The sequence below is a fragment of the Fonsecaea multimorphosa genome (assembly GCF_000836435.1).
Source record: "Fonsecaea multimorphosa CBS 102226 unplaced genomic scaffold supercont1.1, whole genome shotgun sequence".
Lineage (NCBI taxonomy): Eukaryota > Fungi > Ascomycota > Eurotiomycetes > Chaetothyriales > Herpotrichiellaceae > Fonsecaea > Fonsecaea multimorphosa.
In genome coordinates, this window is record NW_015971635.1 from 1,238,871 (window position 1) to 1,262,210 (window position 23,340).

Below are 23,340 nucleotides of genomic sequence, written 5' to 3' on the forward strand. Positions count from 1 at the left end.
ATATCTTTGCTCCAGCTGCATCAGACTCCGGCTAACGCACAAGAATGCTTTGCAAGTGGCGCCTAAGGCCACCCTCGCTTCCTTCATTTCTACCTTCCGAGCCTTGCGACGAATTTCTACCTAGACTCAAGTCTGATGCCATATGCATATTTAGAGACTCTGTTTCCATCCTGAATTGAATCCTACTCATTGCACAGGTAACTATCCAGCCTCTCGCAACGTTCATCAGCGGCATCTTGATAACCATCGTCATAAAATTCCCTTGGAGCTCTAGGTGAAACACTCCGCCCGGTCGCCCATATGCCATTTCCATGGATTCCGTACTCCTTGCGCTCGAACAATCGGTGGCCAGGCGCGCCGCTAGAAATACACCATTGCCAAATCACTTTTATATTCCTTTGAATTCGATAAGATAGCCTGGTGACAAGGAAAGGTGGAGAAAGCCCGTTTAGACAATCATCTGGGCCACTCCCCGCCCACCCAGCGTTGTGCTTCCCACAAATTCCTGCTGTTTCAACCCTGCCAGTGCGTAGCAAGCTGCCGCCAAGGTTAACACCACGGCGGCGGCAATCAAGCTGCTGGCCTCGACAATGATGCTGAGCCATTGGACCAGGGCCATGACGCCGTAAATAGCGGCGCGCATGTAGTTGGTGGTGAAGCGTTTGATAAAGGCATCGAATTTGGCGGATGTAGGGCAGATGCGTAGCAAGAGCGGGATCTCGATGAATATGAGAACGAGGGCGGAGCAACTGCAAATTCAAGGGTTAATCGCGCAACTTCTGGGTCGGTAGAGGGCGAGGAAGAGACGCACAGTAGTATGATACTGAATAAAATGAGCAGGTTAAAGTGGAAGATGTTGGCGATACCCAAGGCAAACCCCAGGATGATGCATAGCACTCCGAGCCTGTCGGTCCACATGTCAGCCCTTTTGTTTGGATCCTTCGAGCCGCTCTGTATTGTGCCCGACGATTCATTCAACCGGATGAAGAAGCATATGGGTCTTCGCAACAAAGTCCTGCTACGCACAAGACCACAAGATACCGTGGGTGAGCGGGCGTAGAACGAGATGAGACTTCTTACCATTGCCCGTAGATGCCTGCGGACAGCTGTCAGCTCTGACCCAGTGCAGTCGCAGCACCGACCATAAGAGAAACTCACTGAAGTTGCGCATTCTGAACTCGTCCATGAGCGCCATTGTGAATTGCTTGCCCGATAGTACGGGGCTGGATTAAGGGTTTGGAAAGTCGGAGAGGACAGATGTGGCACAAAGGCACTTGTTTCAATGCGAGCTGAACTGCGGCACACTTTTTGGGTCCAAGCCGCTCGTCGCTGCAACAATGCCGGCTTTTTAATCGCTATGCGGATTGTATGTGGACCGTAAACCGTGAGGGTATAGAGTACTCGGTAGAGAATTCAAGTGAACGAGTTGTTGCAACGGTTGTCTGTGTTCGATCAAAAGTTGTCGACAGATGACGGACTGCGGCTGGATGTTGTGGCAGGTGCAGCACCGAGACAGGGATGCGCCTTTAACCAGGGACCCGAGGCTAGCGCAGGGCAAAGTATTGAATACCTAGGTACCTAAGTACTTGTACTCGTAGGTAATGGGGACCACAATAACAATCTTCAAGGGGCTTTATGAGGTCCAAGGCTCGACAAGAATTCTTACTCGCGCACCTTTCCAGGGACCTTTCTTATGGATGCAGAGGGAAAACGCAGCAGCCTGACAGTGCTCAGCCGAAGCAGCGCGTGGCGCCACAAGGAGTCGTATTATTGTCCACGCGTGCGTCTCGGATCGCCAACCCAAAAAAATAATCATTAGGCCACTCGGGAATGCAACTCGGAATTGTGGCAGCCTTGTCCGTTACTGACTCACTGTGTCTGTCGCTGTGACGCTTGCCCCAACAATATGCCGGTGGAAGTAAACTTGGTGTTGGTTATGTCCCATCTGTCATCGCGCTGCCTTCTTCCCTGCTCGCTCAATGCCTACATATCATTGTGTGCTTTGCAATCGCTACAACATCCTCCTTCCTGCCCATACTGCGCCGTCTGCTATGCATGACCACCTATCATGTGGACCCTGTTCCGAGACCAGTAATTCGCAGAATGTCAGAACCGGCACGACCCTTTACCGCTGATGAATCTATCCGCTTGCAGCATACACCACTGTCGACATCTGTTAGCCCTTTTCGACGTCTGCTTGGTACTTTCTGGCTCCACCTACGTCTGAAGACGTCGTTGAACACGAAGTAGCTGCCACCCTCGGGGTGCAGGTTGAATACCTGGACGTAGCTCATCGGGTGTTGTTGATCATCGACCTGTTTGCGTATTGTCCATCAGAGAACACACCGCCATAGGGTTTTGACGCTGGGGCTCCAGGCCTCAAGGTAGCAAACCTACCAGCAATGCACCAGTCACCATGACCAAGATGCCTCCTTGCTCATTGGAGGGTTGCGCATCCGTCGTGTCGACTCGGTGTTGGACTTTTTGGAACGGTAGATTCTGCAATATCCCTCTTTCATTAGTGACCCTCGGACAATGTCAAGGATCGTCGATCAGAGAGCCCACGTCTACGTACCGTCAACTTCTCAAGAATAGATTGTGTCCCCAAGAACGGGTCTTTCTCGAATGTAAGCATGGACTTGTCTCTCTGTGCCCGTACTGCCGCGTCAGAAAAAAAAAAATCTAGCTCTTCCTTCCTCTCCCCTTCCAACTCAACTGCACTGGGTGCGGATTCGCAAACGTACGTAGAGAGCAGCCAGCTGTGTGCGATCCTGGTCGAAGGTCTTGTAGTAGAACTCGACGAATTGCTCTGTGTCGCATTAGGGATGCTTGTGTGCTCAGGGTTTCTCATGGGTAGGAAGTCTCACGAGCGATTTGCTGGAAGTCTGTCGGAGATCACTTCTATTAGTCTCACGGTCTTAGAGGAACACATGCGCCCAAGGAAGCCGGAGTGCACATGATGGCTGTGACGAGTTTACACGTACCTCCCATCTTGATGAACTGTAGACTGCTTCTGCGAAACAGGGACGGGGAAAGGATTCGGGGGCTCGCCGCAGAGTCTAGGATTTCGCTTGCTTGTGCAGAAGGTGGGCGCGGAAAACAACAGTGGAAAGTGTATACAAGAGAGGCAGATGCGTGCTTTGCTGGTGACCCCGCGGGCCTAGTTACACAGTAGTACGGAGTACTAGTAAGTAGTAATAGTGAGGGTGGGTGATCGCCAGGGTGGAAATTGTGTCACTCAGTGCAACCGGCCCGCCGCAGCCTCGTTCCGCCAAGAAAATTTCCCACCGCTACAATTTCTTTCTCTATGTACGCTTCGTTCAAGCTCCTCTTCCATCATTTTCCTCCAATTTCTTATCAAGGTCGCCAGTACACCACAATGCATGCAGGTTCAATCTGCTCCATGCTCGCATCGAGACGGAGCTTATAGGCTAGTTTCTTTGTGATAGAGCCACGTTATCTTTGGTAAGCCGGGCCCAATGTCTCCCCTTCACTCCGTGCTTTCGAGAAGAGCTCCGATGATTTTCACCTGTATGCTCAAACGATAACTGACGAGACGGATCCGGCATGTCAAGCCATCCGTCGGTGACTTTAAAAATTATGTCAAGTCTCAACAGTATGAGGAGCCATGAGACGAATTGCACGATTCGGATTGTTACTGTTCATTTCGGACGTTTCATTGCAAGAATCCCCGCTGACTTCTATCATGTTTTGGTACAGATTTCTCCTCTACGGAGCCTGGCCGTGAAGGACAAGAGGAGTCGAGATGTAGCAGAAGAATCAAGCTTTTTGCATAAATATAATTTGATTACCAAGTCTGCAATACTAAGATTTCGAGTTCAATATCTCGAAATGTTGCGCGTCAAGCTCATCACCTGGATGGCATCGATTGTGAACCCATGCCCAATCCAGGATTCCTCCACATTGCTCATAGCCACGTTCATAGTTTGTTCTCTCCAGGAATACCTAGAGAACAGTATTATCCTCTCTTTCCCCCTCTTCCACCTCCACGTTCACCGCGCTCCCCTTCCCTCTTGTGCCAGGGGTCGCTAGGCCACACCCATCCTCTGACCGTCCTGGCCTCCCTTTTCTCCCCCATCTGCGGTTCAGGAATCCACTTGTCCTTGCCGTCTTTTCCCAACTCCTCAACATCGCCATCCTCATCGACCGTGATAACACTACCGCCGTTCCCACCATCCCAGACTCTTTGTCGACTGAGTGTTCCAGCACCACCTACGTCCATAAAGCTAGCCGGCTGGCCGGGCAAAGGCGTCGCTTTGGCCAGCATCAGCAGATAGTACAGAGCCAAGGTGACAGTCATGTTCACTTCTCCATCTGTCTCGTTCCCGTTGCGAGCAAAAGTTTTGGTCTCCACCGCCTCCGCGACTTCAAGGTAGCCGAAGTATGGATGACCGCGATCGTCACATCCGGCACGGACGCAGACGAGTTCGATCTCTGTGATGATGAAGCCGTAACGACAGCTATGGTCTCGCATGCATTTCTGCAGATGCGCCAGGGTGCGTAGGTACTCGACCTTGCGGGCAGGGCCTTCACGACGCATGCCTGTGTTCCAGCGATCGAAAGAACGGACCAAGCCTACAACGCGGCCTCGCGGAAGTCCCGATAGTGTGCGGTCATTGTCACTCGGGTAGTTGGCAAGGAAGTTGGGAATGTTGGCGGAGTTGGCGGACAACCCAGAGCTAGTCGGGGCTGGGGCTGGGTAGAGAGCGACAGAGTTGTTCCCGAGGGACAGCCGTGTAGCAGCGTTGATCTTAGGAAAGTAGATCTTGGAAATGAGATTGGCGAGATCGGCTTCAGAAGCAGGTGTCACAGTGTTCGCGTTGAAGCTAATCAGGGGCAGACAAGCTTTATCGTGTTCGAAGTTAAGTAGCGTCAGGAGATCAGGAATTGCAGACATAGTCTGCAGCGAAAACGATTTCCAGGGTCGAATATTGCGGATATCCCACCAAAAGTGGTTGGTTAGACCACGGCCGGTTTGGAAGGTGAGGTGGCGAACTAGGTTGATTGGCTGTGTTGGTTGGGTCAAGTAGCTGAGCATACTGATCGTTGAGACGGGCGGCAACATGGGAGGAGGACTCATCGAGCAGTTTCTTGAGATCGTATCAAGATCAATTGGCATGTCAAACGTACCCTCCAGATTGATAATTGGAGGCTCGGGCATGGGAGCATTGGTATATGGCATAAAGTTGGTGGCGAAGAGGTCTGGAGATGGGGTTTGTTGATTTTGAGACATGTAGACGGGCATCTGACGGTAGGTAGGATAGCCAAAACGATTCAGGACGTCGCTGTTGATGCTCGATGCAGAAGTCGAGCGGGAATGCGTCCTAATGGGGACACTGAGCTGTGCTTTGGCCAGCCCGGGAGAGGGGTTGAGCGAGTTTGATCGCGAGTAAGGCGCATTCGAGACTGGTGAGATCAAGGACGTACACTCAACAGGCTCTGTTGCACTCCTGTACATGGTAGGTCGAGCATGCTTGGAGGTTTTGGCGACGGTCGACGAGCTCCTTCGGTGGGTGGATGGTCGATGAGCGAATGGAGGCTCGAGAGACGTGTCCTGGGTCCTGATCTTGGGAAGCAAAGTCGGGCCATGTTGACGAAGAACTGGCGATCGACATGGAGTTGTATTACGAGCAGTAATTATCGACTCGGGCGAGTTGTCGACTGTAAAGTAGGACGAGCGAGATACATTGCGAGTATGGCTGTGCTGACCAGCAGCTCCAGCAGCCTCTGGAGGCGTAAGTGGTCTATAGCAGTAAGGTGCCAATGACATTCTGTAAGCCTTCATCAGCACGCATCGTCACAGCCAGGCACCGTCGCAAAAACCACTCACATATGGTAACTTTTTGGTTTAGTCCGGGCAATAGTAGTGGTCAGCGAGAAGCCAGCTTCTCAAGGGTGGAGACAAGAACCCAAAGAACAAAGGAAAAGTACGAGAGGGAAAGCAGATTGAGAATACCAATAACAAGCAGACTGAGTCTTCAGTCTTGCAACTTGAAAGAATGAAAGGCTCAGAGCTCTTGTGAAGGAGGGAGGACCAGGTATAAATGGGTTGACTGTATGCGACCGAGAGCGAGCAGCATGGCGCCCGACCAACAACGTCCTGCGGGTCTTTACCCACCTGAAACGTGGAGCAGGAGGAAGCAAGATGGCAAGGAAACAAACACGACTGACACGGTGTTCGAGAATGCGATGCTGGGTAACCGGCGATGGACAGGATCGCCTATCGACCGCGAAGCGTGGAGCGTGGTACGCGCCAGAGTCATGGAAACATTTGCGCCATATGCAGCTATTTTGGGGGGCGGAGATCTTCTCAGAGAGGGTGTAACAAGGCTCCGGGCGATTTCATCATGTCTTACGAGGCAATCTGTGTCGGCGCTTGCCTGGTTATTTCGAGAGATGAGCTGCCGTGCGACTTGGCGGCTGTTTGACGAGGCCAGCAGAAGAGGCGGCACCTGCGGCAATCTGAAGAGATGAGAGATCACCCGGCGGGATTTGCAGGGCGTGGCTGAGGCGCGCTGCGAGACCCAGGAGGAACCTCGTGCCCGCATTTTCCCTCAGATTGGGAGCGCTTGGAGATTCTATAGCCGTGTATGGTACCTCATTGGTGGTGAAGTTGGCGCGCGATGCAAAAAATACCCTGCGGCCATGCGGGTTGGTGGGAATCGAGGGTGGCGCAGTAAGACGAAGTGGGAAGGTAAAGCGCTATAGGGTTCTAGGGAAGGTTTGCCGGGCTCAAGTCCCGTGCTCCTCCGTCGCGCATCGTTCACCGCTGCTGTCGTTCGCGCGCGAAACCGGCACCAAGTCACATGCACCAAATAATATCAATGCACTCATCATGCATCTGCCGCAGTAGCTGCAGTAGCTCCAGCACGAACGGCACGCGAACAATGAACGACTAAAGGGCGAAGGAATGCTTCTCTCTTCCCAACCTCCTCATTTACATGCAACTGTCCTCTTCCTGCAGCTCTTAGTAACACTCTGTCGCTGATCCTTTGGCCGTCACTGGTGTCCAACGGCTTCGGAATCGAGCCCGTGTTTCATATTACCAACGTTTGGTACGAAACAGGTCGAGGTACTGGCCGACTCCAGGTTGAGCTGCAATGCATGCAAGAGTAGCCGCATTGCACACGAGTGACTGACGATGCACAGCGTCAGTTTCAAGACACTTGAGATCGGCAACCACGCTTCATGATAATTCGCTATTTGCTCTTCTGCTGATTTGAATACTGCTCAGGTGAGCTGCTGCCTTCCAGGAAGTCTGGAGCGACTGGCCCCATATGTACAAGTGTATGCCAGGCCCAATACCACCGGTAGACCTGATCCAATCAACCATGCAATGGAACGCCCTTCTCCTTCTATCGAAAGACCGGTCTACCTGGTCCACCAATGCAAGTCCAGCGCCCGAACCTGAAACGCAATGTCTGGTGCAAGAATGACACAAGTTCCTTCTCTGCTGCTGACTGCAATTATGCCTTGACCTCATACTTTCGTCGGAACATCTCGTCGACCTCGGTCAAGTAGTATGTTCCCGGTACAAGATGCGTGACATCACCCTGCGGCTTGAAATCCTTCTTGAGGTGAGCCTTCTCTCGAAGCATGCACATCTCGTCGTAGACTTCGGGTGCGACAACCCGTCGGGCGTCTAATCGTTCCTGAAGATTGAGCTTTGCGGCCATTTCTGTAGTGTCGCCAACAACCTTTAGGCTAAACATCGAGCTAGCAAGACCGCTGCCGTAGCTGAAGACCCCAACTCTCTTGCCGTGAAGCGTCTTCGGGGCGATATTGCTGATCAGCCCGACAAGCCCGCCGTAAACGCTGCCACAGTACATGTTGCCACACATGGTGGCCACTTGAATGGCAGGCTGTACTCGTTCGGCAAAGCGCTTCTTCGTCAAGGCCATGAACGTCTTCTCGACAGTCTTGTCTGTCAGAGATGCCTGGTAGTCCAAATCTCGCAGCTCGGGCGCAACCTCCTTGAATTGGGGGTGGCTTGGATCTTCGAGGAAATCATTGTACAGGAGCCGTGCGTACGACTTGGAGACAAGCTTGCAGGTGGGAGCGTGGAAGGCCATGAAATCGAATCGATCCATAGGAGCCTTCTCATCCTCTTCCTTGTGCACGCCGTTGCCATTTACGTGCGCATGTCCGTTGACACCGTTTGCCTGCGATTTGAGCGCTCTCTCCCGTGCATTGTACGCTCTGTAGCACGCATCCACAGCCTCGGTGTAGCACCTGAGGGAGAACTGTCCGTCAACATAAGGATATTCGCTGGTAAGATCGGGTTTATAGAAATCGTAGGCATGAGTGATGTAGGAGCCTCGGAGACCAGCTTCGAAAGCAATAGGTGCATCGGGACCGATCAACATGGCCACGCAGCCAGCGCCACCAGTGGGACGAGCGTTTCCTTTCTTGTAAAGGGCGATGTCCCCGGCGACCACGATAGCATCTCTCCCATCCCATGCTGACGATTCGATCCAGTTGAGAGAGTTGAAGACTGCATTTGTACCACCGCTGTAACCGCGTCAGATTTCGAGCACTATTGTTGCGCAAAATGCGTTCACAACTTACTAGCACGCGTTGTAAGAGTCCACGCCCTCGACGTTGAAGTTTCCCGACTCTTGAAATAGCTGCATCAACACTGACTTCACACTTTTGCTCTTGTCCAGCATAGTTTCTGTGCCCACTTCCAGCCTTCCAACATTTTTTAGGTCGATGGAGTACTTTGAGATCAGGCTCGTCAGAGTGGTAAGGCCAATAGAGTAGATGTCTGCTCGTGCGTTAGTCGGGTCTCAGTGGCACTTCTCGAGTTGCTTTGCCACTCACCTTCCCTATCGTCGCAGAAGGACATCCTGGTCTGCCCAAGACCAATTGTGTATTTGCCAGCTGAGACGCCATCGAACTTCTCCAAATCCGCTTGGTCAACGCACTTAAATGGGTTAGCACCTCATCAACTCCAAAGCCTGCGGCCTTGCGTCCTTGCATACCTGATTTGGAAAGTAAATTTCAATGGCCTTGATGCCGATGTTGTGAGGTCGCGCGGCCATGATGTCTGTGGCAAAGGGGTTTTCAATAACACGGGTTTCGAGCTGCCTTTCTCAAAGATGTTTGTAAAATAAGAGACAAGACTCCACGCAGAAGTTTTATCACCAAATTGACACAGGAGGCGGTGAGGGTGCGACGAGTGGGAGATAAATTTTTGTGGGGGGTTGCGCAAACAGAGGGGAGGGTATCTGCAGCAGTTGACCAGGTATTGACTTTCTCTGCTGTCTAGAAGTGTCGGCGACAGAATACCTAGAGTTGAGGTAAAGCAGGTAACAAGTAGAGCAGAAATGTGAAAAGCCTTTTGCGGTGAGAGCGACAGATATTGGGATGCTTTTGTAGCAACCAAGCAACCAGGCTTGTTCCTGACGGCAAATGATGGCAGTAGATGCCCACAAATTTCGACAGGCGAAAACTGCAAGGCCTGTTGGGGGAGGGCGCCCACAGCTAGAGGCCCTTTAAGCACGATTAGCTTCCATTTTAGTGCTTGGCTTGCGCCTAAGGGTCCCCGGGGCAGCCAATGGCATTGGCATGTTGGCGGGCGGTGTGGCTTGGGCGTTGGGCTTGTGGTGGGATGATCCGGGAACTGGAAAAGCAGATTTGATGTTCCTGCATGATGCCACTGCCATGGCCAACCCACCTGGTGCCACCTTTAAGAGTAGAAGGCTCGAAGGCTGTGCGGGTCATTTTCTGGCGTGTGCCTGATAGCACATCAAAAGATGGTTCTACACGGAACTGTCAACTCCGACACCACCATCCCCCCTGAATTCAATAATGGGATCATCACGGCCTTGAGTCAGTGTCTGTGGGTCGAATCTCCTTTGCTTGATTGTGGCCGTCACGACTGTCACGCCGCATGGTTCTATTGTCCAGGCAATGACCTCAGTACGAGGTATATACCTAGGTAGGTAGAGGTGGGTGCCGGGTGTTTGCGATTACCGGAGCTTCCTTATCGCGCCATTGATACCCCACCAGCGCATAGTCCAATCTATAATTCGAACCTCTAGAGATCTATCTGCTACATGCCAAGTTGCTCATTGCCGTCTAATATGCTGAAGGCATAACACTCAGCCGTCCACCGTCCGTGACCACAACACATCCATTGATATATGCACCCGCTCGCGAGCAAAGCCACAAGATGACTCCCGCCATGTCCTGCTCGTCACCGGTTCTGGTTGCAGGGACGAGCTCTTTGCTGAATGTGCCCTCGACATTGTGGATCTCGGTCTTTCCCTGAGCTTGGTACATTCCATGCGTCATTTCTGAATAGTAGAGTCCCGGGGCGATCGTGTTCACTCTTATGTCGTATTCCACAAGCGCCGTCGCCAGCTGTTTCGACAGAAACATCACCCCAGACTTGCTGGCACCATAGCTGAGATTACCAAGAGGCTTGCGGTTGAATCCTCCAATAGACCCGGTCGTGATGATCTGAGGACGGGGTGTGAAGTTGTCCTTTGTTGGGGCAGGCCTCTTCTTATTTGCCGCACCCAGAAGTGGGAGGAATGCCGCGATGGTGAAATGGACACCAGTAATATTGATGGCGTATGTTTGCGTGACCTCCTCCGGTTCAGGCTTCCACATATTCTTGACTAGATCATCGAAGGGTACAGGCCTCTGGTTGGCATCCACGGTTGGCACGGATGGGCCAGAGATGCCGCTGTTTGCCACAAGGACATCGACAAAATCAACCTGCGCCTTGACCTTCTCAAAGCATTGTTGAAGCGAGTCCTTCGACGTCACGTCTCCCACCAGGGGAATGATGGTGCCCCCAGGGACGGATTCGGCAGTCTCTTTCAAGCTGTTTTCACGCCGGCCAATAATGAAGACTTTTGACGCTCCATTGACGGCCAGCGCTCTTGCCATCATACGGCCGAGTCCTGCGCAAAGTGTTAGCAAGCAGAATTTGCCACCGGAGTGCCTGCCATTTCCTAGAGGAGAAAGGAGAGCAGTGTACCTGAGCCACCGCCAGTGATGACGGCTACAAGGCCGTTGACATTGAACAGGTTTCCTGCTTCAATCTTGGGAATATCTGCGGTAGACATCTTGATGTGGGAGGTAAGGGCGTTCAGGAAAAGGTTGGTAACTATTTCAAGGTCGCGAGCAGACGTGCAAACAGACTTGAGTTTTACTCGTACTGGGTGACAATTTCCAAGGTAACAATCAAGCAGATTGTTGTTTATATATTCATTGGGTGTTGGGTGTTGACGTGAGGTCGGACATCCTCCGTACTGCTCGTACGGAGGATGTCCGATTGTTCTTACCGAGCAGACGACTGGCCATCAAATCAATCTTTTTACCTAGGTAGGTACTCACTACTACTAGTATAGGATTAATCGACCACCATTTCCAATCAACTTCATACTCCTACAGCCATGTTGTGCTTCTATGTTGGAGATCTCCCACTCTGAGCCTACGATGCCCGACTGATGGCTCTGTGAGCTTGGGATGAGGGTGTCCCTTAAGGTAATATCAATATCAGAAAGGACCCTTCCAACCTGCAATTCTTCCACAACGGCAGTCGCATGATCTGATCAGTCTATCCAGGCTTGCAAGCACAGAACCCTCCATAACGCGTGAGAGTGAATGATTATGACTTTGGTAATACAAATATGCCGCGAGGTGCTCCTTTCTAGTGTTTTCCAAGACCCAGCTTGCCCTTGAGTCTGTTGAGTCCCTTCGATGGCGCGTAGCTCTCCCCACGATCGCCACTTGTTTGTGCGTGAGACCCATCCGGTAATGTGCCGGGGCTCACATCCCGCTCTTCAGCATGGCGTCTTGTCGGGGCATTCAATGCACCGGTTCGTGCCTCTGCAGGTTTGGTTGAGGCGGTCTTCTGCGCCGTCGAAGCGCTTGAGGCAGGGGCATTCGTCGGCTGCGAAGATGTAGTGCTCTCTGCAATGGCAATAGTTCAGCACACAGATACTGGAGTACGGATGCGTGCAACTCTACCTCCTGCATTCCCTTGATCGTACGGCTCTGTCGCTGTGCCTTTCCCCTGGACGCCTGACAAAGGTTCTTGGTCTGATCGCATAGCGGTATTCTCTGCACCACCCAGCCGCTCAGCAAGTGTCACAGAACATGTGTATTCACTGGTGACCTACCTGGTGCATTTCCTTGGTCGTACGGTTCGTCTAATGTCCCTTTGCCCTGGATGCCTGAGGGCGGCTCTTGGCCTGAATGTGTAGCACTAGTAGCCATAATTCTATTTTCGCGTCAGTAGTCGTTTGGTGGATGCTGTCGAGGTCGGGAACTGCAGATGAGGGTTGCGAAGGTGAGACAGGATCAGAGGATTGAGACAGAAGTGTACGGGTCAACGTCGAGATAACGCGGCAAATCCAGTGAGTTGATTTATGAGGGGTGGCCGCGAGACTGTGTTTGACCAAAAGAAAGTTCCGGGGTTGAAGCATTTGCAGTCTTATCAGCGCTCCGGATCTAGCTCGCTTGCTCTCACCCTTCTTGACTTTGGGATCTCGGCGACTGGCATCAGTCGGCGCCATGTCTTCGAGGCGCAAGGGAGGGCGGGAGTATGTTTTACGTCATACTGCTGCACGCGGAAGATGATTTGTTGTACGTCATAGAAACACGGCTTCGGTGTCTCCCAGGTGTCTCTTCACCCAAAGGTCAGCGATGATCGTACAGTAAAAACTTGGAATAATATTGGCCTCGAAATACTTTTAGATTGCAAATCCCACGCGATTATTGAATGACTTTGCTCGTGTTGCTATAGGGTTGAACGATTGGATTTCCTTACAAAGACTGCATGCAATGGCCAAGGCTGAGACGCCCGCGTCAAACACGATCCTCGCCAGTGGCTGCAATTCATAGTGGTGTGCTCTGTGCAATGGCTGCTACTGACAAGCAGCTTGATCTTGTCGAAAAGTACCTAGTAGTCAACAGGGTCACAGAAAGAGGAAACAAGCAAGCAACACTGCTAATATCGCTTGAGATCTTGCTTGCGGGGTGCCTGTGCGGGCACCCCCCAAGAGTGGCGCAGCGCCAGATCCCTCCTCCAACGCCACAGGACGTCCCACCACTAACTTTTCCCGAAGCAATAAGTAAAACTCAGATATAATTACTATACCGAGTACTGCTCACTACCAGCCAAAGCTTTCCATCCTCGATCTTACAGCTGCAGTTGTTACACCTATCGCAATGACAACAGACACCCAGGCCGATGTTTGTGTCGACTGTCAGGACCGTGACGCCTGCCTAGATATCAGAAACCGGCGCCTATGTGCAACATGTTTCATCCGATATGTAAACTCCAAAATTCTCAAACGCATGGAGTCGTATCGATTCAAAAACCTTGCGGGAGACCAGAAGCGCCGGTTGTTTCTCCCTCTCTCTGGTGGTGTCTCTTCTCTTGTTTTGTTGCAGGTGCTTGACGCCCAACTGCAGAAGCAAATGGAGAACCGCAACAGATCTGCTTACGACCTCTTCATCGCCCGTGTCGTGCTCCCTGATAGCGAAACTCAGGCCGAGGTCGAGAGCCAGTATCAGGGAGTGAGTAGCCGATTTCCCTTGCACAATTTCCTCTCACTCTTCTATCTCCATGATGTCTTTCGGCTAGACGAGAGAATTGAACGGGACCTTATCCACCTTGGGATTAATCGCCAGGATGGCGAGCCAGACGACGAATTTTTACACCGGGTGCTCTCCTCTACTACGTCCGTGACTGCACGAGCAGACTTGAAATCCATTCTTCTCCAGAGGCTGCTGGTTACCATCGCCAAACAAGAAACCTGCGAGGCTGTGCTCTGGGGCCATTCGGATAGTCGTCTGGCAGCTCTTGCACTCGCAGATGTTGCGAAAGGTAGAGGTGGGTCAGTCTCTTCAACCATCGCTGATGGACCGTCTATGCACGGGCTCAACTTTAACTATCCCGCCCGTGACCTGTTCAAGGTTGAGCTTCAAACTTATGCACGAGCTCTACCGGACCCCTTGCTTATAGAGCCGAGAGATGATGTGTCCGAGCGACAAGCCACTACGATTCGCAATACTTCGATCGACGACCTCCTCAGCAACTACATCGATGGACAGGGAGTCAAATATCCTAGTATAATGGCAAACGTGGTTCGAACAGCGAGTAAACTCCAAGTTCAAGCGACTGACCACGAGGCGAATGCTTGCCCCGTCTGCGATATGCCAGCAATGACAAATTCAGAGAGCTCATGGGGAAATAATGTTCTTTGCTATGGATGTGCGAGGTTGAAGCAGGATATCAGAGCTTGAAATCCTCTGCGATCTTTCAGGTCGACAATTTTCATGGATCCTCCTTACCCTGTTTCTTCTTCTGGATCGTTTGACGGAAAAGGAACGCTCAACGTTTGCTATCGCTCTAACGCGAACTCAAGGTGCAATGTCATGTCGAGGTAAAGCACAGCTCACTGTCGCACTGCGGCATCTCAACGAGTACGGGCAGGCATCGGAGGAGGAATGCCTTCTCCGGCTTCGACATCTCGTTGCCTCTCTCGATTGGACCTTCTGGACTGTCGTCGTGAGGTGTATCTTGGAGGAGGGCCATTCTGGGCATTCAATATACCCTCCTCGTTCTGATAGTCGTACTCATCTGGAAGACTCGGGTCTGCAACATTGGCCTGCGGAGTACCCTTAATCCTCTTCTGACCACGCGCACGCAGTTCCTTTTCGAGCAGTACCACATTTCGGGTGTTGCACTTGTATGCCGCATCCGCAAGGTCACCAATGAAGGGAACCAGCCCGATTGCAAAGTCAATGAGGACGTTCATTTGCATTCGCATTTTAGTGGACGAGGGTAGTCCTGGTTCGACGGAACAGCAGGTGCGGTAGACCATGAGAGCAAAGAAGAGGTCGATACAATCGCCAATGCTAAGAGAGGTCAGTTTCGACAAATAGATATTCCAGGCAAAGAGACTAAGCTTACCCAGGGATCAAGCCAAAGACCGCTCCCCAGCCGAATCTTGTGCCTAAAAAGCTTCCGAGGCAAAGGTCGACGCGATAGGCTCTTCTTTTGGCTTTGGTGAGGATTTTCTCCTCTTCTGGTGTCAACCCTGGCGGCAGAGCCCTTCTTCGTTTCTTTGTGGTTTTATACAGCCCTCCGAGTCTCGTAGCGGGTACAGTCTCGAAGTAGGGATCCTGCATCGGTGTTAGAGGAGGCATAGCTGTCGGCTTCGGTATCCATACCTCACGTCCCTCTCTGTTGGACGGATTTTCCTTGAACAGCCTCTTGGCCACTAGTTTTGCTGCGTAAGATGTCATCCTTACGCTGTTCGGGTGGATAGTGAACGAGAGAGAATTGGGAAGTCGGGGGGATTGTAGGGAAGATGAGGGTGAAGGACCGGAAGAGGGCTTAAGAGGCACACAAAGAACCCTTGGGTGACCCTAGTGATGTCCGGGGCTTTATGTCACTGCAAATTTGGTCCTGCCAAACAAAGCCAAGATGAGTGATGAGTCGCAAGAACAAGTTGCTGTCAGAAGCCGGTGTGGCTTGCAGTAAATGATTGGCATTCAGATTCAGTCAAACGGGGCTCTACGCGCTGGATTTCCTTGACACTCTCCCTGCGCCTGTATGCGCGCCAACGTCATTCGAGTCGTCATTTAGTGGCTGTGTCGAGGGTCACCAGCCACAGAGATTATGCACAGCCACTGACCCGGGGGACCTAGACTCTCTCTTCTCTGCGCCGCGTGTGTCTCTCAGTAACCGTAACAAGCCATACCCCTCAGACCTCAACTCGCTAAACGCCCATTCGCGAAACCCTGTCGCAGTGTCTGGACGTGAGGCTGTAGACCCTGCAGCCCATCTGTCCCCGACCCGTGCTTCCTACCCTCCCACCATCTCCAGAGCAGTGGAGATGAACAGATATCCTCAACAGGCAACAAACTCGAGAGATGCAGCTGGAGGATTGTAAGACGCCCAATCCTGGCATGATCTTTGCCTGTTTGCTAACACTCTGCCTTTCCCAGGGCTGGATGACCTCTGTGTCCGATTCATCATAAACCTGCCCCCGGAGGAGCTTGAGTCCGTGGAGCGCATTTGCTTCCAAGTCGAGGAGGCGCAATGGTTCTACGAAGACTTCATTCGGCCCCTTGACCCTTCCCTGCCTTCTCTTTCTCTACGTGCCTTCAGTCTACGCATCTTTCAACACTGTCCGCTTTTCTCGCAATGGTCTGCCCAGCACCATACTACCGCTTTCGCAGAGTTCCTGGCATACAAATCCCGCGTACCCGTCCGAGGGGCCATTCTGCTGAATGAGTCGATGGATGAGGTCGTCCTTGTGAAAGGCTGGAAAAAGAGCGCAAACTGGAGCTTCCCCCGTGGGAAAATCAATAAGGATGAAAATGATCTTGATTGTGCGGTGCGGGAAGTCTATGAAGAGACTGGCTTCGACATTCGCGAGGCTGGACTGGTCAAGGATGAAAAAGACATGAAATATATCGAAGTTACAATGAGAGAACAGCACATGAGGCTATATGTGTTCCGAGGAGTACCCAGAGACGCTCATTTTGAACCCAGGACACGGAAGGAGATCAGCAAGATCGAATGGTACAAGTTGACAGATTTGCCTACCTTGAAAAAGAACAATCATCGCCAGCATGAAGGTAGCGGGACCGACCCTGCATCACTCAACGCAAATAAGTTTTATATGGTGGCACCTTTTTTGAATCCACTCAAGAAATGGATAGCTCAGCAACGAAAGAAGGAAAACCGCTACAGTTCGCACCTTGCAGCACCCCCCATGGTGCCCGAGGACGTGACTACTGAGGATGAACAGAACGGCGTCGGGGCACGCGCTGAAGAACCCTTGCCACTGGCTGTCAGCGATTTGCCCGAAGTTTCCGATCCTCCTGCGGTCGACCCAAGTTCACATCTCAAGGGGCTCCTTCATATTGGAGGCCAGGCTGCCCCGCCTCAGGCAGCGTTGCCACCAAGTCATATGCCGCAGGTTGACACTGAGAAGTCAAACGCTCTTCTGGCTCTGCTGCGAGGCGACTTGCAGGGCCAGCCCGCTGCCATACCACGGACTCCGCTTGAACAGATCTCCTTGCCGCCTGAGGTTCAACCGTCGCCGCAAATCTCACATGTCCGGCAGCCACAGATTGATCAAGCCCAGCCCCCACCTCCATTCCAACCGCGACTCCAAGATCAGGTGTTGCTCCCTGCACAGCCATTTCAGCAGAGATCAAATGATTCCATCTTCGCCTCCAATACGGCCGCTTATCCCTCTGATAACACCCCGCGGGCCACACCATTTCAGAGAACCACCGATCCGTTGTTTGGCCCTGGAGGAGCGATACAGCACGAACAAGCAACCATACCACCAGCCAGCGCGTTGCCTAAGCTGACCAATCATACCAAAGCGTTATTGGACGTTTTCAAAGGAGCGACGAGCCCAAGTATTCAGCCATTAACCCATTTTGAGACCCCAGCCCCGAATGCTTTGAGTCGGGTTGAGACATTGCGGCCACTTCAAGTGCAAAGACAGAACATGCCACCCAACAACCCGCTCACAGCCGATCATGCTATCCAAGGCAATGGCAAAAGCCCGGCCCCTTGGACTTCGAACGCGTTGTTCCAACCAACCGCAAATGCGGGATTCGAAAGCCAGGTCTCTTCTATGCTGCCTTCTGCACGACCTCGAAGTGCACAGCAAACATCCCTTCTTCAGCTTTTCACTCAACCATCCCCACCGAAGCCAACGGAGAGCTCAATCGCTACTCGTCCACCACCAGTGGAGCTCGCAGCGACAGCGGCTACTACTTCGTCTCTGAGATCGAAAGTGAACAAGGACGATCTTCTCTCCTTGTTGGGAAAGAGTGGTCGAGAATCGTCGCGAAACGCAGCCGAGACAAAGCGGCCAAATCCAAGAGAGGGTGAAACGTCTGCTACTATCAGTGGCCCGTTGAATCAACCCGAATTCGAAGTGATCTCCCGGGCGACCAGGCATGCGACAAACGAGATGGGTCGAAGTCCACTTCCGGCCAACAGAACGCTGTACGATCCCAATCAACCAGCACCGGTCAAGATTTTGACACGATCAGAAGAATCTCGCTCTCAGCCTCCGCGGTCTCCGAGAGGGGCCAAATCAACCTCGAGGCGTGCGGCGAAGGAAAGAGCAATGCCAAAGGAGCAAGCCAAACCGTTCCAACCTCAAATTCTTCGTCGGCCGCAAACCGTTGAAGCAGCCATGGCTGGTGGGCTCACCGCTACAAGCGAGGCTCCAAATCAGCAGCCGATTTCGACGGCAGCGGCTGCTTCGCCGCCTGCCGCTCCGGCAGGTTTTAGTGGAAATTCGACGCCGGCCCAGAAGCCTTCCCAAACGGAGGCACAGAAACAAACATTGCTTTCTCTCTTTGGTGGAGGACTGGACACTGCGGCTAGTACAACAACATTGCCGCCCAATTCGGGGATAGTGTCGCCTTTGACGTCCAGTCAAATCTTCAACGCCAGTGGCGAGATGCCGCTATCTGGGACTGAGCCTATCTCTACTCGGACATCCCGTGTGGGTAGCATGGCATCGATCGTGAGTGGGCCAGGAACAGGGCGTGCGGCAGGCGAAAAGCGACAAACTGGAGCTGAGAATAAGGCATTCCTTTTGGGCTACTTGGGCAGAATCGCAAGCCAGGAGCAATGAAATGTGTGGACGTAATGATTGGACCGGGCACGAAGGATATTGGGGGCGAGCTGGCGGCCTGAGACGTTAGGAAGCACATGTACGACGTTGATCGGGACCATTGAGAAGTCAAATGCAATTCTATACGAGCGGCTTCGTATTCGCATTGGTCCTTGCTTAAGCGGGGCTTCTGGGCCCTCGGTCTCTGCACTTTCTCTCGGGACGCTGGCATAATTTATGCATTGAGTGCGTCGGCCAAACATGGTCACTTTTTGCTTCCGACTTTCCTTCGGCCTGGAGGAGAATTTTCGTCCTTTTTTTCCCAGTGTGGTCCCAGTAAGTGCGAGGACATCTTTTTGGGGACCTGAACCACGACGAAAACAGTAAAAGGCCTGAGTGTGAAAGCAAAAGTCGTGGAGTTGTAGAGAGCCAATTGAAGGCGTCGGCAGATGATGAGCTCAGCCGCAGGGAGGGATGATTCTAGCAATGAATGGCTCGACGAGTACCCAACGAGGCTAGCTGAGGTTAGCTGAGGTTTCTATTTTGTACGAGATTTTCACCGGTTCTTCTTGTCATTGATCAGGTGTTGGAAGTATCTGGATGCATAAGTCAGAGACGGGATACGGAAGTAGATGGGCAGCGCGTCTGTAGAAGAAGAGTGGCACTTCCGGCCCCATGCAAGCTCACCGACGGCGTTGCTTGTTTTCCTGACGATCGGTTTTTTTGCTGGCTTTGTAGTTGTCAACGATCTGTACACCGGTTGTTGCTGTTTCGTGAGGCTCAACAATGGCACAGATGGTGGCTGCGCAGGTAGTGGCAATGGGAAACTACTACCTGGCGGCAACGAGTGACGCAAATTTGAAGCCAAAGACACAGGCAGCGGCCGCTATCGAGTCTAAATCCTCTTTGTCATCATGTCTTCCTCCTCCCAGCGGTGCCAGCCCCAGCGAGCTTCCAAAGGTGCCGGTCGCCAGCTCCAATGCGCACATTCAACAACAGCTTCCTCCTTCTCCTTCCCACAGCAGTATGTCATTATGTGATGTCCCGATCAGCAAAGTGTGGTGCCCGAATTTAATGTCCGGCCCGCCAACCTCGTCTCAATTCTTGCTCTGAACCACCCCCCCAAGACCGCCCTATCTCTGGGCCACTGTGCTGACTGTGTTCGCCCGCTTTCAGAACCGGATGCTTCCAGCAGTCCTCGTCGCGATTACAATTACGGCCTGACCCCAGGGACGATCAGCGCAGCAGGCGACATGTCTCCTATCCTGACCGTGGGCTCATCGGAGCCCCAGCCTGGCTCTGAGCCCGTCCTAGATCCCATCTCAAGGGTATCGTATACATACATATTACCCACTTGGCTCGCGGACGCTTGGCTCATTCATAACTCTCTAGCAAATCCTCGAGAGGACCCAGTCGCAAAGCAAATTGCCTGCCTCTTCTCAAGGCGGTGTGCCTTCCAAGTCGCCTTATGCAGACTCCGGTTATTCCGACTCGGGCAGTCTGAAAGCCGAGCCCGTCTCGTTGCGACGGGTTGATAGTAGCAAGTCGGGCAACGAGAAGAAGTAAGTCCCAATGGTGGTGCCTGTTTCTCTCTGTTTTCTAGGCCCCTCCCTTCTCCTGTCTCTGCTGTTCACGAATAAGCACCTAGTTTCCATGTGCTCTCGGCCATCTGCTGATTGCCGGCCCCGGCGCCGAAATTGCGTGAGCTGTGCGGTATACTAATGGCCAATGTCTCTGCAGAAAAGGTGTCTCCTTCCTCAGTCGAATAATGGGTAACAAGAAGCGGGACTCCTTCGACCTTCACGACGACAATGCTTCAGAGGTCGGTTCCGAGTTTCGACCTGCCGGGGTCGAGGCCGAAGTCTTCTCCCAGCCCATCGGCTTCATACCCAAGTTCCCTGCGCCGCCACGATATATCAAGGTCAAGGCCCAATATAGGAAACAGAAGGACTTTGACAGGTTGTTCCTTGCCCAAATACTCTTGGGCGCTCCGCCGTCCAAAGGTCGCAAGCCCGAGATCGACTCGAAGATCCACAGCATCAACGATACTCCCGGCGAGGTTGCTCCCCCCCCTCCCAGGAACTCGGCGAACAATGCGATATGGGCCATGGAATTCTCAAAAGATGGAAGATATCTCGCTGCTGCCGGGCAGGATAAAAAGTTGAGAGTGTGGGAGGTCATATCATCCATAGAAGATCGAGAAATGGAAGAGAAACTTGCAGAGGCCGACAACGATGGGGAGAAGGTCAAACTCAACGCACCGGTCTTCAAGAGTAAACTGGTTCGCGAATATGATGGCCACACTTCGAGTATCCTGGACCTCAGCTGGAGCAAGAACAATTTTCTGCTGTCTTCTTCCATGGATAAGACCGTAAGGCTGTACCACGTTAGCCGGGCGGAGTGTCTGTGCGCGTTCAAACACAACGACTTCGTCACCTCGATCCAATTTCATCCCCGGGACGACCGATTCTTCTTGGCGGGCTCTCTGGATTCAAAGATACGTTTGTGGAGCATACCGGACAAGAACGTTGCATACTGGGCACACGTTTCCGACATGGTCACTGCCGTCGCATTTACGCCGGATGGAAGGACCGCCATCGCTGGTTGCTTAAATGGTTTGTGCATCCTCTACGACACCGAAGGTCTCAAAGCGCACTCGCAAATTCATGTCCGGTCAGCGCGAGGCAAAAACGCCAAAGGGAGCAAAATCACGGGAATTGATACGATCTCGTTGCCTCGAGAAGGCAGTCAGCCGGACGTGAAACTCTTGATTACCAGCAACGACTCAAGGGTGCGAATGTACAACTTAAAGGATAGGACCCTTGAGGTCAAGTTCCGCGGCAACGAGAACTCCTGCAGCCAAATACATGCCTCGTTCAGTGATGATGGGAAATATGTAATCTGCGGGAGCGAGGACCGCAAGGTGTACATATGGCCAACGTCTGTCAATGAACGGCCGGAGAACGATAAGCGGCCGATGGAAGTGTTTGAGGCTCACTCGGCCATAGTCACTACCGCCATTATGGCACCTGAAACGACGAGACGCCTACTGGCGCAATCGGGAGATCCTCTGTACGACATCTGCAACCCGCCGCCAGTGACACTGGTCAGTCGTGCAGACTCTGTCATTTCCTCTCGCGCACCCACAAACAATAGCAATCACTCGGATGAAAAACACATCAGGGATGAAACGAGGCTGTCGGAATCTCCACGTCGTGCTCCCGAAACACCCGCATATTTATCTCGTCATTCGCATCCGGGCGGTCAGATAATTGTCACGGCGGACTACACGGGACAAATCAAGGTCTTCCGGCAAGACTGTGCTTTCCAGAAACGCCGACACGAGTCGTGGGACTCCAGCTCGAATTTCTCCAGGAAAATGCTTGGTCGGAGCGGATCTGTGGCGACTCGCAATTCTGTGAACTCGTCCACCCAACGGAGCTCATTTGTTATGAATCCTAAGACCCAGTCAACCGATCGCATTTTGAGCTGGAGGAACTCTGTGAGTGCCAACGATACCGCCAACAACAATGCGTCGACAAGTTTGCTGGAGATCCGTGGTCAACTGGCCAACAACGAGCGGTCCCGTAGCGCATCGCCTAGGAAGATCCTGGGCCATCGTCTTTCACTCCACAGATCAACAACTCCACGGAAAGACACTCTCACTTCCCCAACATCCCCCGAATATCATTCACCTTTACAACAGATCCAGAACGGTCCGTCGATCACGGTTCAGTCGCCTCTCGCCGAATCACCCGCCAGTTTCCATTCAGCCAAGCAGAAAACTCCGGATCAGGAGTTACTGTCGCCGCAGGTATCGCTGAAGCCTTTGCCCTCAAACCCCACACCAGGTGATCTCCCACACAGCCCCAACGATCCGCTTTTCTTGATGGACCAGCAATCATACATGGCGTGGGATTTGAAGACCACATTATTACCCATGGCCAGCCATATGCCCCGCACGCCTGGTCTGTTAGGGCCGGATGGCAACCCTCTTTCTCGCGCTCCAAGCTACATAAGCCAGTTGTCCAGTGAGCTCACTGGTTCCGAACGTGATCCCAGTCCTGGTGGTAGTATGGGTGACGATGAGCGTAGAGCTTCGGCCGCAGAGAACAAGAACCGCAAAACCCGATCCCGGAGGCGGAGCAGTGTGGCAAGCGAGAGCGATTTGAAATGCAAAACGTGTGGAGGCACAACGTTCAAAGCGACCATGACGGACAAAGGCCAAAGTTTCAGGTGTAAAAAATGTGGAACTGCTGTTTGATTCACACCAGAAAATTTTGGGAGCATTCATTGAAATTTGGATAAGATGTCCAAGGCACGCCAAGGCAAAGGCAAAGGCACTGTGGGAAACCGTGCCCATTGGACTGCCCCAGGCCGCACATGTCTAGGTTTCTCCTTGAGATGTTCGCAGAGGGACGCACAGCTAGATTGACACAGAACCGAGGCCAGAGACGCCCTGCCCTAATGGCGATGACGAAAAGCCTCTGCTATATCCAGCCACGCACGTGCAATGCGCAGACGAACGACGGCCTTTTATTGTTTTGACGAAGCACGAGTATCACGACAGCACTCTATGAGCGTTCATATCATCGATGTACAATATTTGGACTACAAGACGGCAAGAAGGACAAATTCTATCTAGTACAGGCAAAGGATCGAGTTGCACATATGAAAGTCAAGGCATACG

The 23,340-nt window shown here is 52.5% G+C and overlaps 9 protein-coding genes across 9 annotated transcripts; 3 read left to right on the forward strand and 6 right to left on the reverse strand.

Annotated features, from left to right (window-relative positions):
* Window positions 1-448: 448 nt before the first annotated feature.
* On the reverse strand, window positions 449-918 carry Z520_00471 (golgi apparatus membrane protein tvp18; the record flags this gene model as incomplete). Its single annotated transcript, XM_016770992.1, has 2 exons — window positions 449-749; window positions 812-918. 2 exons carry the CDS (start codon window positions 916-918, stop codon window positions 449-451), a joined length of 408 nt encoding a protein of 135 aa, XP_016637902.1.
* A 1,222-nt stretch (window positions 919-2,140) lies between these two features.
* Z520_00472 (uncharacterized protein) lies at window positions 2,141-5,791 on the reverse strand (the record flags this gene model as incomplete). The annotated part of the gene is made up of 6 exons (XM_016770993.1): window positions 2,141-2,163; window positions 2,222-2,315; window positions 2,398-2,499; window positions 2,576-2,647; window positions 2,745-2,809; window positions 4,018-5,791. 6 exons carry the CDS (start codon window positions 5,789-5,791, stop codon window positions 2,141-2,143), a joined length of 2,130 nt encoding a protein of 709 aa, XP_016637903.1.
* Window positions 5,792-7,487: 1,696 nt separating this feature from the next.
* On the reverse strand, window positions 7,488-9,065 carry Z520_00473 (uncharacterized protein; the record flags this gene model as incomplete). Its single annotated transcript, XM_016770994.1, has 4 exons — window positions 7,488-8,532; window positions 8,590-8,791; window positions 8,845-8,947; window positions 9,006-9,065. 4 exons carry the CDS (start codon window positions 9,063-9,065, stop codon window positions 7,488-7,490), a joined length of 1,410 nt encoding a protein of 469 aa, XP_016637904.1.
* A 1,039-nt stretch (window positions 9,066-10,104) lies between these two features.
* Z520_00474 (uncharacterized protein) lies at window positions 10,105-11,102 on the reverse strand (the record flags this gene model as incomplete). The annotated part of the gene is made up of 2 exons (XM_016770995.1): window positions 10,105-10,937; window positions 11,015-11,102. 2 exons carry the CDS (start codon window positions 11,100-11,102, stop codon window positions 10,105-10,107), a joined length of 921 nt encoding a protein of 306 aa, XP_016637905.1.
* Window positions 11,103-11,689: 587 nt separating this feature from the next.
* Z520_00475 (uncharacterized protein) lies at window positions 11,690-12,258 on the reverse strand (the record flags this gene model as incomplete). The annotated part of the gene is made up of 3 exons (XM_016770996.1): window positions 11,690-11,952; window positions 12,010-12,102; window positions 12,162-12,258. The coding sequence occupies 3 exons, from the start codon at window positions 12,256-12,258 to the stop codon at window positions 11,690-11,692; spliced, it is 453 nt and encodes a 150-aa protein (XP_016637906.1).
* A 954-nt stretch (window positions 12,259-13,212) lies between these two features.
* Z520_00476 (uncharacterized protein) lies at window positions 13,213-14,292 on the forward strand (the record flags this gene model as incomplete). The annotated part of the gene is made up of 1 exon (XM_016770997.1): window positions 13,213-14,292. One exon carries the CDS (start codon window positions 13,213-13,215, stop codon window positions 14,290-14,292), a length of 1,080 nt encoding a protein of 359 aa, XP_016637907.1.
* A 173-nt stretch (window positions 14,293-14,465) lies between these two features.
* Z520_00477 (uncharacterized protein) lies at window positions 14,466-15,297 on the reverse strand (the record flags this gene model as incomplete). Its single annotated transcript, XM_016770998.1, has 3 exons — window positions 14,466-14,907; window positions 14,963-15,174; window positions 15,223-15,297. The coding sequence occupies 3 exons, from the start codon at window positions 15,295-15,297 to the stop codon at window positions 14,466-14,468; spliced, it is 729 nt and encodes a 242-aa protein (XP_016637908.1).
* Window positions 15,298-15,927: 630 nt separating this feature from the next.
* Z520_00478 (uncharacterized protein) lies at window positions 15,928-18,671 on the forward strand (the record flags this gene model as incomplete). The annotated part of the gene is made up of 2 exons (XM_016770999.1): window positions 15,928-15,943; window positions 16,003-18,671. The coding sequence occupies 2 exons, from the start codon at window positions 15,928-15,930 to the stop codon at window positions 18,669-18,671; spliced, it is 2,685 nt and encodes an 894-aa protein (XP_016637909.1).
* A 1,747-nt stretch (window positions 18,672-20,418) lies between these two features.
* On the forward strand, window positions 20,419-22,914 carry Z520_00479 (uncharacterized protein; the record flags this gene model as incomplete). The annotated part of the gene is made up of 1 exon (XM_016771000.1): window positions 20,419-22,914. One exon carries the CDS (start codon window positions 20,419-20,421, stop codon window positions 22,912-22,914), a length of 2,496 nt encoding a protein of 831 aa, XP_016637910.1.
* Between the last annotated feature and the right edge of the window lie 426 nt (window positions 22,915-23,340).